This window comes from Girardinichthys multiradiatus, chromosome 10 (genome assembly GCF_021462225.1).
Source record: "Girardinichthys multiradiatus isolate DD_20200921_A chromosome 10, DD_fGirMul_XY1, whole genome shotgun sequence".
NCBI lineage: Eukaryota > Metazoa > Chordata > Actinopteri > Cyprinodontiformes > Goodeidae > Girardinichthys > Girardinichthys multiradiatus.
The window spans coordinates 15,634,629-15,650,099 of record NC_061803.1 but is presented as its reverse complement, the minus strand read 5'-3'; the positions used below and the strand labels follow the sequence as shown (position 1 = coordinate 15,650,099).

General features: G+C 38.8%; 1 protein-coding gene across 1 annotated transcript in view; it reads left to right on the top strand.

Annotated features, from left to right (window-relative positions):
• Positions 1-15,471, top strand: part of zgc:114120 (uncharacterized protein LOC619267 homolog) — a 148,727-nt gene that overhangs the window by 68,029 nt on the left and 65,227 nt on the right. Inside the window, exon 3 of the mRNA XM_047377159.1 lies at positions 14,356-14,382. Coding sequence (XP_047233115.1) covers positions 14,356-14,382 — 27 coding nt within the window. The remainder of the gene's footprint in view (positions 1-14,355; positions 14,383-15,471) is intronic.

Here is a 15,471-nt window from a genome sequence, read left to right as displayed (position 1 = left end):
TGTTTTCAGGGGAGGGTCTCGTTTCCTTACATGTAGGCAGGTGAGGGTCAGATGTGTCTGAGTTGCCGCAGTGTGAATTGGGATGTGAGAATGCTTGTATGCACATGTGGAAGCCCAGGAGGAAACATACCATGTAAGAAAGCACATGTGTGTTTGGAGCCAGATGAAGTGTTGGCGAGGGAGGTGGGTGGGCACAAAGATGGCTATTTGGCATGCAGGTCAGGCATGCACGTCTATCTCCCCAGCCCTTCCTTCTCTACCTATACCTCTAGATATCTATATGTCTGCTGTTGGGTTTCCACTCAGGTGACAGAAATATAACGGGCAGCAATCACTGAGTCAGTGTGCACTGGGTGGGGGTGTGGGGTGTTGCTTAATCTAGGTGAGACCGGTTTTATAGTGCAAAAAATGCCCGCTTGTTGGTCCATTAAATTGTCTGAGGAGCCACGTTTTTTGTCTTTTCAATTTCAGGTGAATAAAAGCAGCAAGAAGGTGATAATGCAGTGCCCAGCCATGTGTGACTGCTCAGATATATATCAAGGATTAGAACACAATGGGTGCTTGACTTCACAATGATCAGCTGTTTGTTTCTGTCGCATTAATAGTGAGAGGAACCTGAGAGAAGACTGATAATATTAAAACCCATATTCTCAGTCTGCTTATAATTGTGGAGCAACAGCGTGGAACTGCTTCAGAGCTGAAATGATAAAACCAATTGCAGGTTACCGGGATTCCTAGTTTTTATATAATGAAAAATAATTTATCACAGGGTTAGACCTCCTTTCAAAGTGAGCCAGTATAATTAAATTTAACCAGAAATGATTTCCTTGAATAAAATGTCTGCCTAAGAGCTTTTCAGGTAGATTATGAAGCTTCATTCCTGCAAAGGAAGCATTTTATGCATTCCTTATGCATCTTATGCATTCTAATGCTGAAATCAACCCTTTTACCACCTAACATACAGTATGTAAAATACATACTGCACTCAGTATTGGAATGAATTAATTTGAGACTTAAAACAAAAATCGGCTACTAGTTACAGGTACATTTTAATCCATCATAATCTATCTTCACAAACCTCTGGGAGGTTCTGCTTTGTTAAAGTTTGTGAAACAGAGCTGAGATGCATCGACCAGGTTTTCCTTGGTCGGTACTTGGGTTCTGCAAGATTCTGCAGGGTCTTAACAAGTCTTAATCATCGAAATATTAGAGCATATGAAGTCCTAAATATTTCCAGATTCTCCATTTTAAACCTGAAATTTCTTCGTTAACATCTAAAAATGATATAACTATTCATTTATTTATAGCGGGAAATGCACTGAGAAACATCAATTTGTGTGGTGTGGTTTTGGCCAAAGATTTCAGATAGTTACGATGTGCCACAACAGCTCTATCTGAAGTGATTTATTAAGCCTTTTGAAATGGGCTTACGTTCTGCACCCAGCTTCTTCCTCATGGGACTTTGTTTTATTTACCAATGCTTGTTTGGGAGCCACTATAAAACTTACTTTATACTTACTTATACTTACTGTATATACTGTATAAGTTGTAAACTAGGTGTTAATGCAGTGAACTCAGATTCCAAAGCCAAAAACACAAGTAGACATCTATAGTATTTACCTTGGTTACTAGCCAAACAGTTAGGTAACTAAGTTATTAAGACAATATGCTGCACATTATTGGAGGGGGGGCACAGTTTTGAATCAAAGCAAATGCAAGGATTAAAGGATGGGCCACACTATGAGAGAGTTGGTAGCACTGTTGCCTTGCAGTGAGAAGGTCCTGGGTTCGATTCCCGTCATTGGGTCTTTCTACATGGAATTTACATCATGTTCTTGCATGCTCTCTACTCTGGCTTCCTCCCATAGTCCAAAAAACATGACTTTTAGGTTACTTAGTTTCTCTAAATTGTCCTTAGGTATGAATGAGTGCTTGCATGTTTGTCCTTTATGTCTCTGTGTTGCCCTGTGAAAGAATTGTGACCTATCCTGGGTGTACCCTGTCTCTCACCCAATCACTGCTGGAGATAGGCACCTGCAACCCTGCAAGAATAAGTAGGTATAAACAATGGATAGATGAAATAAAAGATAATCCTCCATTTCTGCATTAAAGCATTTATCCCTAACCTTTATCTGATTATTAAACTTAAATAAAGTGAATCAGTATATATAAAAGTATATGCTGTTTGTGTCACAATCCGCACCTGTTTGTATTGCTTTTAATTACACGGACCTGTTTTCAATGTAGTTTTTTTCACCTTTTTTAGGTTGGCACAGTGGCACAGTTGGTAGCACTGTTGCCTTGCAGCAAGAAGGTCCTGGGTTCAATTCCAGGTCAAGGGTCTTTCTGCATGGAGTTTGCATGTTCTCCTTGTGCATGTGTTGGTTCTCATGGGGTACTCTGGCTTCCTCCCACAGTCCAAAGATATGCCTGTTAGGTTAACTGGTCAATCTAAATTGCCCTTGATGTGTGAAAGAGTGTGCATGCTTGTTTTTGTGTTGCCCTGCGATGGACTGGCGACCTGTCCAGGGTGTGCCCCACCTCTCGCTCATAGACTGTTGTAGTATTTTTGTGGTAGGAAAAATATTTGTATTTAAAGATGCAATATTTTGTGGAAGATAGAAATTTTAATATTTAAAAATTAATTCATGGTAGGAATGACTATTGTTTTCTGTTGTCTTAAGTTGGTTGTATCCGGACTTTAACACTGGTCTGGAAATTGATTAAAAATCCGGAAATTTTCAGTGTGAAACATTTGAAGAAAATCCCTAGCTATAATAACCTTTCTGTGGTTTGTAACATTTTTCAGATGGATTTACAGGCTAAAACACTACTATAGCAGGCACCAGTTTCTTTAGTAGGGTCTTCCTTCTGAGTTTTTTCGTTGGTAAACCCAAGCCTTTACTTATAGTCACGTTTCATAAAGCATTCATTTACACCATGTGATAACCATTTAGTGTAGAAATGGGGACTAAAATTATGTGAAGAAATATTGACAGCTACAACTGCCATCAAGCGTTTGGGATAATTGACAAAAAGTGTTTTTCATCACTGTGAGTCACGTGGTGAAATTGGACTCGGCTTTCCAAAAAATACTTTCCAGAACTGTACAAAACTGTCAGGTGGCCTTTTCCTTTTCACAGCACACAAAATAAAGATCAATTTTTGTATCTAAAAATGCAACAAAGTGGTTTAATATTATGTCTGAGCAGGCCTGAAGTGGACTTGTTTCCATTGTTTGGCACACAAAGGAACTCATTTTGATTCAGTACAACAATAAGCAGCTGTTAAACATCTAATTAGAACCCTAGGAAAGTGAATTTGGCTGGATCATTAGTTCACTGAGCTAAACACAACCAACATCCGAGGGGAATTCCAACTTCATCTTTCAGGGTTCCTTTAAAGTTTGGAAAAGTATGGAATTGAGTTTGTGATTATCCAAATCAGAATTAGTACAAAAACTCCAGACTCTATTCCATTTGAGACTATATTTATTTATTTCTAAATATATAGGCTTTTTATACTGATGTCTATCTAGATGACCTCACTTATGTGATTAGCCAAATAAAAGCTTGCGGTTTGGGATGTTTTTGTGCATCCAATTGAATATTATAGTTACTGGCAAAACACAGAAGTAAATACACATCTATACAAAAATATTTCTAAAACGACCAATTTACTAAGCTTTTGGCCTCTAGATACTCTTAGATGAGCAATAAATCTAACCCAGATTTGACAAGTCCAAGTGTAAATTTTGAAGCCGAGCCTACCCAAGTTTGTTCAGATGCAGTAAAACAGCACAGAAATAGCCATTTACTACACTCCCAAATCAGAATCCAACTTCAGGATCATATTGTTTCATCATTTGAGGAACAAATGGATAATAAAACTTGACTAAATAAATGTGATGTCCTCAAATATTTAGAATTTTACAAAAGCAGCTGGAGAAATCAAAAAATCAGTTTGGATTTGGAAATGAAAAATGTAGTATGTATGTAATCTTTCAGAGAGTTTAACCTTTTAAGGTGGACTTCAAAACTGCAGACCAGAGTTAACAAGGTAACTTTTATTTTATGATTTCATTCATATAAAAGAATGCTTTAATTTGCAGCAGTCTATAAATATGATTAAAATCTTTTAGTCTGTCTAAAGCAAACTAAAAGTAAGATCAGATGGTGTCAGCTTGGGTATGGTCCCTCTGTTCTGGTTTAAAGGCCTGGAAAGAGGCCTAGAAGGCCCATAAAGCTTATAAATATGGGTCATAGTAGCACACAGGCCTGTTAAGGTTATATCCTCTGTCCTGTTCCTTCACCGACCCAGTCTTCAGTAGAATGTGAGAAAATTTCATTTTAGATACCAGACGAGAAAATGAAACCTACTGGGGATTCTTGCTGCTCCCAGAACAGCTGCTCAAGTGTACAGTAAATTAGGTTGGACACTTCAGGTTGATTCTTAAAAGGAATGCATTTTTAAATTTTAACTGCATTTAATGAAGAAATGTATTCAGATTTTGCTTCAAATTACAAGGTTGTGTTGAAATTAACAACATACTTTAAATGTACAAGGTAAAGTCAAAATGCACTGACTGTTAAGTTTTTTGCAGCTTTAGTAAAGGTTGTGTGTGTTCACTTTTTAACTAATGAAGGAGCCTTATCTATTCACTTTTTGACTGAACTTTAACGTCAGGTATTCCTCCTGTAGTCATTAATATTTAACAGTATGTAGAAATGCGGAGGAGTTCTCTGACATCTTCATTACCAGAATCAATGTATCTGCTCAGACCTGCAGCTAACATTTTCTGAAATGGTTTGTTGTGACAGATATTTGTAGATTCTCAGACTCGTTTGTTTAAGATTTTCCAAAGAAAGATCTTAGAGGATGACAGTGGCTAACAAATGTAACACACACCACAGTGAGTTTGTTTTGAAGCCCTTAGAGGTAATTGAAGTGGGAAAAACCAGACGTTGTTTATTCTTTGAAAATGATTTAAATATGGTGCAGCAGAGTGTTGTAAATTGTATTTCTATAATTATCTGTTGTTGTCAAAGTGGTTTGAAGTGCTGCTCCTTTCCTTTGATTCTTCTGTCTTGTAATAGGAAAAGGTGTTTATTTCCATCTTCTTTAAACTTTGTTTAAATAAGACTTGGAACACCAGTTAAATTTGCTCTGATAATGTCTGAAAAAGATGACTTTGCCTAAGATTCTGAAGATGACCAAGTGGTCGCAAAATCATAAGGAAAGAGAAGAATGATTAAAAGAAAATCTTAGAAAAATGTAGCTCTTTCCTCTATACACACACGACTACCTCATAATACCAACAGCATAGTTGAATTCCAGGGCAATACAACTGTTGAGGGGCTTATCACCATAGGATAATAACTCTAGGGGAAGGACAAGGGCTGACAGTGTTGCAAAGTTAACAATCTGCTCCACCAGAATGGAAGTCTCCCAAGGAGGTCGTCAACCAACAACTAACTACTCTGGACATCATCTTCAACTAGCGTTGCCTGTTGAAAATACAGGTCCGGTACTGGTGCTCACTGCCAGTCCTGAGACAGATTTGTAAAGTTTCAAATGAAAGTGTATTTTCTTGTTGTTTATATCCACTTAGTGTTACAATTTTTTTTTAGTTCATCACTTATTCTACTCATTTCTTAGATTCAACTACATTTTTATTTGGTCTTGTCTCGGTTGGACTAAGGATGTTTGTCTCAAAACCTGCCAAGACCACAGCTCCAACATCCTTTTTCTGCTGCGGCAAAATGTGAAACTACGGCACCTGGGAACTGACATGGGGAAAAAAAAATATATATAGCGTGGGTACCAAATACTAATTTGTTCCCACAAAATACTAATTTGTGCCCATGAAATATATATAATGTGCGCACAAAATGCTAATTTGTTGCCATGACATAGATATAATGTGTGCACAAAATACTAAAACAGCGCACTTTCTCAAACATACGGAAGAACAAAATAACAACGGGATGGACAGGGACAGTCTGATCGAGTTTTATTTTAGGCTGCAGAGGAGCTACAAAGAGATTCTGAAAAGCCTGGCATTGCAAGGAAATCTCATTAGTAAGAGGCATTTAAATAGAATATTGAGAGCCAGGTGTTAATCCTTTCTGCTTCCGTTTCCTGACCATGGTTGGGAAACACAGGGGAGATGCTTCCTCCAGGGCCCAAATGGTTGTTCACTTCGGGGTTATCTCCCTGTCCTTGTGTGTCACGGGGGGTGAGACTTCTATAATAATGAAGGGACCAGATTGCCGAAGCAGCGGAGTTTTTAATAACTGTACTGCACACTGATTGCACGTTAAATGTAAGTTGGCCAGCTGAACTTCCTCCCCTGTCGCTGTTGTGCATACTGCCAAAACACACAACCGCAAGCACACTCTTCTTCTCTCTCTGCATTCTTCTTGGTGGTCCTAGTCCGACAGCTCACAGCGCCCTCTGACCACTGTGCAGGACTTGTATATGTCATTCCCAAGACAAATTGACGCTGTATTGGCCGCAAAAGGAGGCCCTACACCATACTAATAAATTATTGTGGTCTAAAACCAGGTGTTTCAGTTTCATTGTCCAACGCCTGTACGTGTCAAGCGGCAGAGGGTCATACGAAGATCAGAAGTGGACCTAAGAGCAATGAAGGAAGTTGACATGGTCTGATGGACCACTGTTTGCTTTATATCATGTGGATGCCTTGGTGTGTGTGTGCATCGCTTACCTGACCAACATATGGATTCAGGATTCACAATAGGAAGAAGGCAATAAAGCAGAGGCAGTGTGATGGATTGTTCTGATTGGAGAACTTGGGCCCAGCTATTTATGCGAATGTTATTTTGACACAACCTACCTAAGAATTGTTGGAAACCATGTATTCAATTTAATGAAAACTTTATTCCCTGATGGCTGAGGCCTGTTTCAGCAGAATAATGCACCCTGCTACAAAGCTAAATGGTTCAGGGCCTCAACAAGAAGTTTGAAGTGTTGACTTGACCTCCAAATACCCTACAGCTCAATCCAGTAAGATGTTCTGGACAAATGATTCAGATCGATAGAGACCCCACCTGGCATCTTCCAGCACACAAAGGATGTGGCAGATGGTCATAATCTTACCTCTGATCAGTCTACACTGTCACAGATGCAGACTTTTATTTTCAGTAACATATTTTCTTGCCATATAAACCTAAAATAATTAAAGTATATGGAAGGAAATTGATTCTTGTTCACAGTGGGGCCATACAGATGACTTCTCTCTTTGCATAGTAGATCATCATTGACAGATAGATGTATTCCCTGCAGGCTTATCACGTAGCAAGCTTGCAGACAAGTTGACCGCAGACATCCACAGAGAGCCTTCCTCTGATTACATCTGAAACTTGGCTCTCACACAGCCTCAGATGTGCAACACCTACGTAATCCTTAGAAGCACATTATTAATCAATTTCAGATGTATTCACAGTGGAGTCACAGCTCAGTGCAATAAATAAATAAATGCCCTAAAAAGCTCATAGTCAAAAAAGGGAGTTAAAGAAGCAAAACACTCTGAATTAGGTATGCCAAGCCAATTTCCAGAAGAGAATTTTAAAGATGCATTGCCTGACTATCCAATCTGCTTTGAATACAGAATTTATAATGCATCTTGTTTCACTGAAAGAACAATTAACAACAATAGACAAACAACAATGAATTTGATGACAAAGTGCCAAGGAAATTCTGAAGAGAAATTGCAGTAGCAGAAAATTACTACATTTTCCTCCTAATTCTGCTAGACTGAATTGCTTTTAACAAATAAAGATTCAAACACCCTAGAGCAGTGGTCTTAAGCTCTAGTGATCAAGGGCTGGTATTCTGAGAGTTTTGGACATGTCCTTGTTGCAAACACCTGAATCAAATGGATGCATTTCCTCCAGGGCTTGTGGTTAAGTTCTACAGTGTCCCAATATTTACCTTATTATTTGGCTCAGGTGTCTTGAAACATAGATCCATGTTAAAGTTATAGGGCACCAGCCCTTGATGAGTGGGGTTTGAAACCTCAGAGGCAACCTTACCAGGCTAAGAAATGTGATCTCCTGATGGTTGGAACAATCTCTGGTTCCCGTTTTTAAAAATGCAGACCACAACACTAGTCTGCTTTTCAACAGGTGTTATCCCAGTCCTCTATGTGGTACTGAGGAGCCGCCTCATGTGTGACTCTTACTCACTGTTGCTGCTTTCAGGGTGATCAGTGTTACTTTCTCTTTGAGTAGATCTTTATGGCTCTATATCCTATTGGAGTTGTCCATGGTTCTGAAAAACACTTCTGCTCATGTTGCGGCAGGAAAGTGGCCTGGGTCAGGCTGTATCCACATCCTCTGTGTCTGCACACCCGCCCTCATCAGAGATCTTGCATGCAGTGTTCTGGGCACAGTGGTGGAGATGGGGGTATCTGGTTTGGGGTCTTCAGGGGAGTCCTTTGTGCCTTTTGCAGAAGATGTTCTGTTGGTGTCTTTACTCCATGACCTTCAGTACAAACTGAAGTGGTTGCAGCAGGGATGAGAATCAGTTCCTCCAAACCTGGGGGCCATAGCTCTCATGTGGAAAAGGTAGAATGATTACTGCAGGTTGGTGATCAGACTCCATCTCATGCGGACGAGTTCAAGTATGTTGATATGTTCACTAATGATGGCAGAACAGAGTGACAGATGGCTGGATTGAGCCAGGGTATAAAGAAGAAACCATGTTGAAAGCTGGTGTTCAAAATAAGGCTGTGTGAAACATATCGCTTTCAATAACATCAAACCTCTTTTTTTTTTTACAAAGAGGCTGCTGGCATCCATTATTTCGTCACTTGAAAAAAGAAACTCGAAACATATTAGATTCCTATGTCCTGTGAGATGAAAGATCAACAACATTTTATGACAAGAAAAACTTCAGATTATTTAGGTTCTTTGAGTATCTCCTGTACATTTGAACTATGGTAGTAAAGTCTTGGCTTCTTTCCACATGAAATGAAAACACCAGCTTCCTATTTAAGCTTGTACACTTTGCTTTGATCCTCTTCCTGGCTCCACGGCAGCCTGCTCTGCATCAACAGAGACCATAAGGCTGGTTTGTGGAGCTGTCCTGGCCTGCATCATTAAAATGGGCATGAAGTCACTATAAATGTTGATTAACTGGTAGAAGCCATTATGTGCAATTAAAAGTCTATTACAATGGCACTGAAGGATGACGTCAGTTAATCTTGCCATCATGGCCATAATTAAAACAGACTTTTTTCACCCAGAAGATTGTTAAAAACAAATGTTATTTATTGGTTTGCTGCCATCAGCTGTACTAGTATGTGTAGCCATTTAAATGGAGAAACATTTTGAAAATGTGAACATTTTGTGTGCTTGAGAACACAAGATTAAATGTCTGATTTTACCACTGGATCAAATTCAGAATGCTTTGGAGATCAGTTGATTAGGGTTTGCTGTTATGACCTGATCTTGATACCAATGAAAATGAATCAAGGCCAGTGATGACATTTTTATGAGGTGAAATTGTCCCTCATTTGGTCCACAAATATAACAGTATAGATTATATATTTTATCCACTACATTTTTAAAAAGAGAAATTTGGGTAAACGCTTACAGTATTATGACAATCAGTAGAAGAGATGGCACATGGCTCAGAATTGTTCTGAGCCCTGAAAAAAAATGTATTTGAAGCATTTTCTTTTCATAGTCATGGGTACAATCAAATGGCTTTCATCAAAGACTTTAAAAAATCACTTCTAAATGTATTGTGAAAAAAACAATAACAAACATCAGACTATCTAAGTTAAAACTGTTAGTGATCTGGTCAATGAAATACAGATCGTAATGTCTGAGATCTTAGATGCCAGGGGAATGTACAGGGTCGACCGGAGTTTTCTACGGCTGTTTAAGATTGATTTACTTTGTGTTGTCTCTCCCCCACATGCTGCTGGGTTTGATTCCAGGTTCTCCTCTCCACATGTTTATGTGCCCTTGAGCAAGGCACTTAACCTCAAGCATCTCGCTGGTCTGTAGGTCAGTGTATATACACTCACCAGCCACTTTATTAGGTACACTTGTTCAACTGCTCATTAACGCAAATTTCTAATCAGCCAATCACATGGCGGCAACTCAATGCATTTAGGTATGTAGACATGGCCAAGACGATCTGCTGCAGTTCAAACTGAGCACCAGAATGGGGAAGAAAGATGATTTAAGTGACTTTGAATGTGGCATGGTTGTTGGTGCCAGACGGGCTGGTCTGAGTACTTCAGAAACTGCTGATCTACTGGGATTTTCATGCAATACCATTTCTAGGGTTTACAGAGAATGGTCCGAAAAAGAGAAAATATCCAGTGAGCGGCAGTTCTGTGGGCGCAAATGCCTTGTTGATGCAAGAGGTCAGAGGAGAATGGCCAGACTGGTTCGAGCTGATAGAAAGGCAACAATAACTCAAATAACCACTCGTTAAAACCAAGGCATGCAAAAGAGCATCTCTGAAAGCACAACACATCGAACCTTGAGGCAGATGGGCTACAGCAGCAGAAGACCACACCGGGTGCCACTCCTGTCAGCTAAGAACAGAAAACTGAGGCTACAATTCACACAGGCTCGCCAAAATTGGACAATAGAAGATTGGAAAAACGTTGCCTGGTCTGATGAGTCTCGATTTCTGCTGCAACATTCGGATGGTAGGGTCAGAATTTGGCGTCAACAACATGAAAGCATGGATCCATCCCGCCTTGTATCAACAGTTCAGGCTAGTGGTGGTGGTGTAATGCTGTGGGGGATATTTTCTTGGCACACTTTGGGCCCCTTAGTACCAATTGAGCATCGTGTCAACACCACAGCCTACCTGAGTATTGTTGATGACCATGTCCATCCCTTCATGACCACAGTGTACCCATCTTCTGATGGTTACTTCTAGCAGGATAATGCGCCATGTCATAAAGCACGAATCATCTCAAACTGGTTTCTTGAACATGACAATGAGTTCACTGTGCCCAAATGGCCTCCACAGTCACCAGATCTCAATCCAATAGAGAACCTTTGGGATGTGGTGGAATGGGAGATTCGCACCAATATGTGCAGCTGACAAATCTGCAGCATCTGTGTGATGCTATCATGTCTATATGGACCAAACTTTCTGAGGAATGTTTCCAGTACCTTGTTGAATGCCTATGCCACGAAGGATTAAGGCAGTTCTGAAGGCAAAAGGGGGGGTCCAACCCGGTACTAGCAAGGTATACCTAATAAAGTGGTCCGGTGAGTTTATGGTGTCAATGTGACTCCAGTGTACAGTTAAAGCACTTGGAATGGCTTTATGACTGGAAACGTTTGTAAGTTAAGTCCATTTATCACATGGTATGCTGTTCATGTGTTAATTCTTAGAGTTACTTCCCAGCTAATTAAGACAGTAACTTCTTTAGACACATTTATTTGAGAAAGTCATGTGTGCAAACTCATGAGTTACTACTCACCTAAAAACGTTTTTTTTACGTGTCCCGACATGACAGAATTTTTGTCTGAGTGCCAAGAAGAAGCCCAATAGATTTACTTTCACAAGTGGAGTTTTACGGCTAACGCTATAATGCTCCACTTGATATAACTAAAAAAAACTTTATTAGAAACTGGTTTGGGATTATTTCAGTTGCAATGGACACAAAGACGGAAACAAAAAGGGGAAAAAAAAGAAGCAAGAAAGAGAGAGAGGTGGGGAAAAAAGAATAAAGGAGAGAAAGAAGGATGAACAGAATACAAGATAACACTCTAGAAGATTGCTTATACACCATCAAACTTATTTTTTTACTTGTGAAGAGGATTGTCAGCTTCAGCTTTACTTCACATCCACACACTTCTTACCATTTAGCTTCACTGCCAATATATAACCTTTGGGGTTCAAAACAGAAAATAAATTCTGCCTCTTTATCAAAGTTTTCACCCAACTCAATTGACGTCAAATACAGCTGCATTCACTATTTAAGAGCAAGGGATGGCAAACTTTTTTGGATAATTCTTGCTGTGCTTTTTTGAGGTTCTCTTAATTGTTGTTAACCATGCAAAAGAACGTTATTAGCAACTGACTCGCCTTATGCACTTACCATCGAGGTTTATACTGGATTAGAATATCCAACACATGAGCCACCCATTGTGATCACCTTTGTCACTGAATTTGTTTCTTTATAAAAGCCAAAATGAGTAAAGTCAGTGTATTAAAGCACCGCCTCTTGAGATTTCTTTTTAACACAGGACTTATGTCAAAGCTGTATGGAGAGCAGTTTCATTCAAAATAGAACTGCATTATGAAATAAATACATAAATAAATAAAACTTTAAGTTAATTAAATAAATCTTGAAATGAATTAAATACAATAAGATGAAAATTTCTTTCTACATAATTATTTTTGTTTTATTTCATGGGAATATTTATTAATAATTTATCAATAGCAGTATGTATTTAATTTTGAATGAAACGGTTCCCCATAAAGCTGAGGGTTTAAGGAGCTGATGTGCAAAAGTCCAAAAATGCTCTGTGCTGGATTCAACAGACTGTTTATTAACCTATCTACATTCATCTATCCATGAACTACAACAAGATTGTCTCTTAAAGATGGGCATTACTGCCTTTAATACCCATTAAGTAGCTTATGTTAGGTTAGCAGATCTGCTACTTCAATCTCACCCCATCTCTACCATCCTCTTCTGGCTCACAACCATCTGCATGTCCTCCTTTACTACATTTCTGCATATCCAAACCGTCTTAGCTTTGTCTCACATTTTCTCAAAACTTTAACTTGTTCTTTTGATATAACTTTTGTCACACCCATGGAAAACTTAAATATCTTTGGCCTCCTATCTTTTTGTGAGTTCCACCATCTCTAAACCACACGTCGCAGTAGGTCTCACTACCAACATGTTAACTCTATGTTTCAATCTTGTCTCTTACCTTTTGTTACAGATCTCTTCTGTTGCTTTGGGTGATTGACCCCTGGTACTCTAACTCATCTACCTTTAGTACCTGTCCTGCCTAAACTCAGTTCATTTGTTTTAGTAATTCAATTCACTAGGTGAAACACATTATATAGATTAATTACACACAGAATGATATTTTCAACCCTTTATTTTGGTTAATTATGATGTTCCTCCTACAGCTACTTAAAACATGACATTAAATATTACAATATTACATCAGATCAATAAAACAATCCCATTTTTATTACAGAATTGTGGACTTAATTGAAAGTATTTTTATCTGTTTAAAGGTTCTCATTTTTAAAAAGGTACTTTTAATCTGACCAACAAACCTCATTGGAGTATTCTAATTTATTAAATATAACTGTCAAATTGTCCCTCAAAATTAAAAACCAGATGCAGCTCAGAGCTTATCACTGATCCCACCCCCACTTTAAACCCATGAATCGATCACACTACAAATCTCATTACTAAATATTTAAATAATGCCACCCTTCTGCTTCTGTTTTGTCACACTGATCCATATCTTTGCAGTCATAATGTCCTGAGCTCACTTAAAGTTTAATGGAAAAAAATCCAGGATAAAGCTAAATGTAGGAAAAGATAGCAACACACAAACAACTCAGTTGTTGTTGTGTGTTCTGCTACAGAAAGCAATATTGTGCTAATGCGAAGTAGGATTATGTTTATTGTTTTAAATAATCTCCAGATTTCCACTCCACATCAAAATCAATTTTTTTCTCACTAAAAATCTACTTTGCATGTAGTTGGAGGGTGAAAACACAGCAGAAAATCCCAGTTTGCCAAACATCAGTGTTTCTGAAGAAAGGTCCTTCATCTGTTTCCTAAAAATTCTCTGTCAGAGTCAGGCTTGCTCCGAATGCTGTTTTGAACTTTCAAAGTAAGAACGGTTACTTCTCTTCAAGAGGTTCTGTCAGCCGTCTCAAAGATGCATCCTTCTTTATAAGAGAAAAGATTGGCCTCAAGAGTCTTAGTCTAAAACCACCTGTGTAGAAATTAGCACTAAAGGCAAAGTTCTTTTAGACGTCTTTGAGAATTCTCTTGTAAACATATACAAATGTTACATAACTATTCTTTAATGTTAAGGGGTGTTAACATGTTGAGGCATCTGTCTTACAAACTTTTGTCCCACATTGTATTATCACTTGCATATTTTCACATGGAAACTGAGTAACAAAGCGTGATCTTCTCCCAGCTCTGGATCTAGCCAGCTCTTGCTTTGGTCAGTCTTTCTTAGTGTGTTATTTTATAGCCTGATACCTGCAGACAAAGTCTTACTCTGTCAATCCTGTTTTTCCCCTTCTTACCCTCCCTGTCCTTTCTATCTTCTTTCCCTTTTGTCCGCCCCCCCCCCTTAGCAACAACCAAACTACTGGAGCTTCAAGGTCAGTGCCAGCATTCTGTTTGTGTTGCAGCGTAAATCTCTATGCCTCTGTGCGCATTTGTCTCTTAAAAGGATAACTCCATTGTGTCTTTGCATGCTTGCTTGTCTTTTCTCCATTGCATTTGGCGCTGGTCAGATTGTTGGCACTCACGTTTCTGGTAGCTGTTTTAACTCTTGCATTACATGCTACTACAATTGTTCGTCAGCTTTTGAAATCTTCCATAATCTTCTATCTTTGGTTGACCTGACCCATGAAAGCTTTCTGTTCCATATATTATTCTCTATTTTCTCCTTTAGGTAATAGGACAGTGGTTAGGGCAAATATTGAACATACTATGTTTGAGAGAACAAAAAAGAAGAGCTGAGTGATTATTTGGTCCTACTGAAAACTTTGTTGCTTTGGCTTACAGCAGCAGTCTGCATGCACCCTCTCTGAGTTAAATGTACAGTTCTGATTAGAAGTTAAAATGCAGCCCTATGAAACATGTTCCTCGCGTATAGATTTCTTTTTTTGCTTTTTTGTCACATGGAATTTCATCAAAATAATTTTGATATTAGATAGAGTTACCTGGGTAAATGCAGATTGCAGTTCTCAAATGATTATTTTATCTATTAAGGAAACAAAAACTATCCAAACCAATCTGGACGTATATTAAAAGGTAATTTCTCCCTTGTTAAATCATAGCTTTCCCTAGCCATACCCAGGCCCAATTAATGCCAGACCTGTATAATCAAGAAATCCCTTTAACAGAACCTGCCTGACAACATGAAGTGCGATAAAAGATGTGAAAAAGCAACAAATCACAAAGGCTAATTATCTTCTGGTTATAGATCACAATTAAGTGAAGCTGGTACTTAGCATAGAAAATATTTTATATGCTGGGGGATTTCAACGCCCACGTGGGAAACGACAATGACACCTGGAGAGGCTTGATCGGGAGTAATGGCCTCCCCGATCTGAATCCGAGTGGTTTTTCATTTTTGGACTTCTGTGCTAGTCACAGATTTTCATAATGAACACCATGTACAAGCATAAGGGTGTTCATCAGTGCACTTGGCACCAGGACATTCTAGTCAGGAGGTCGATGAT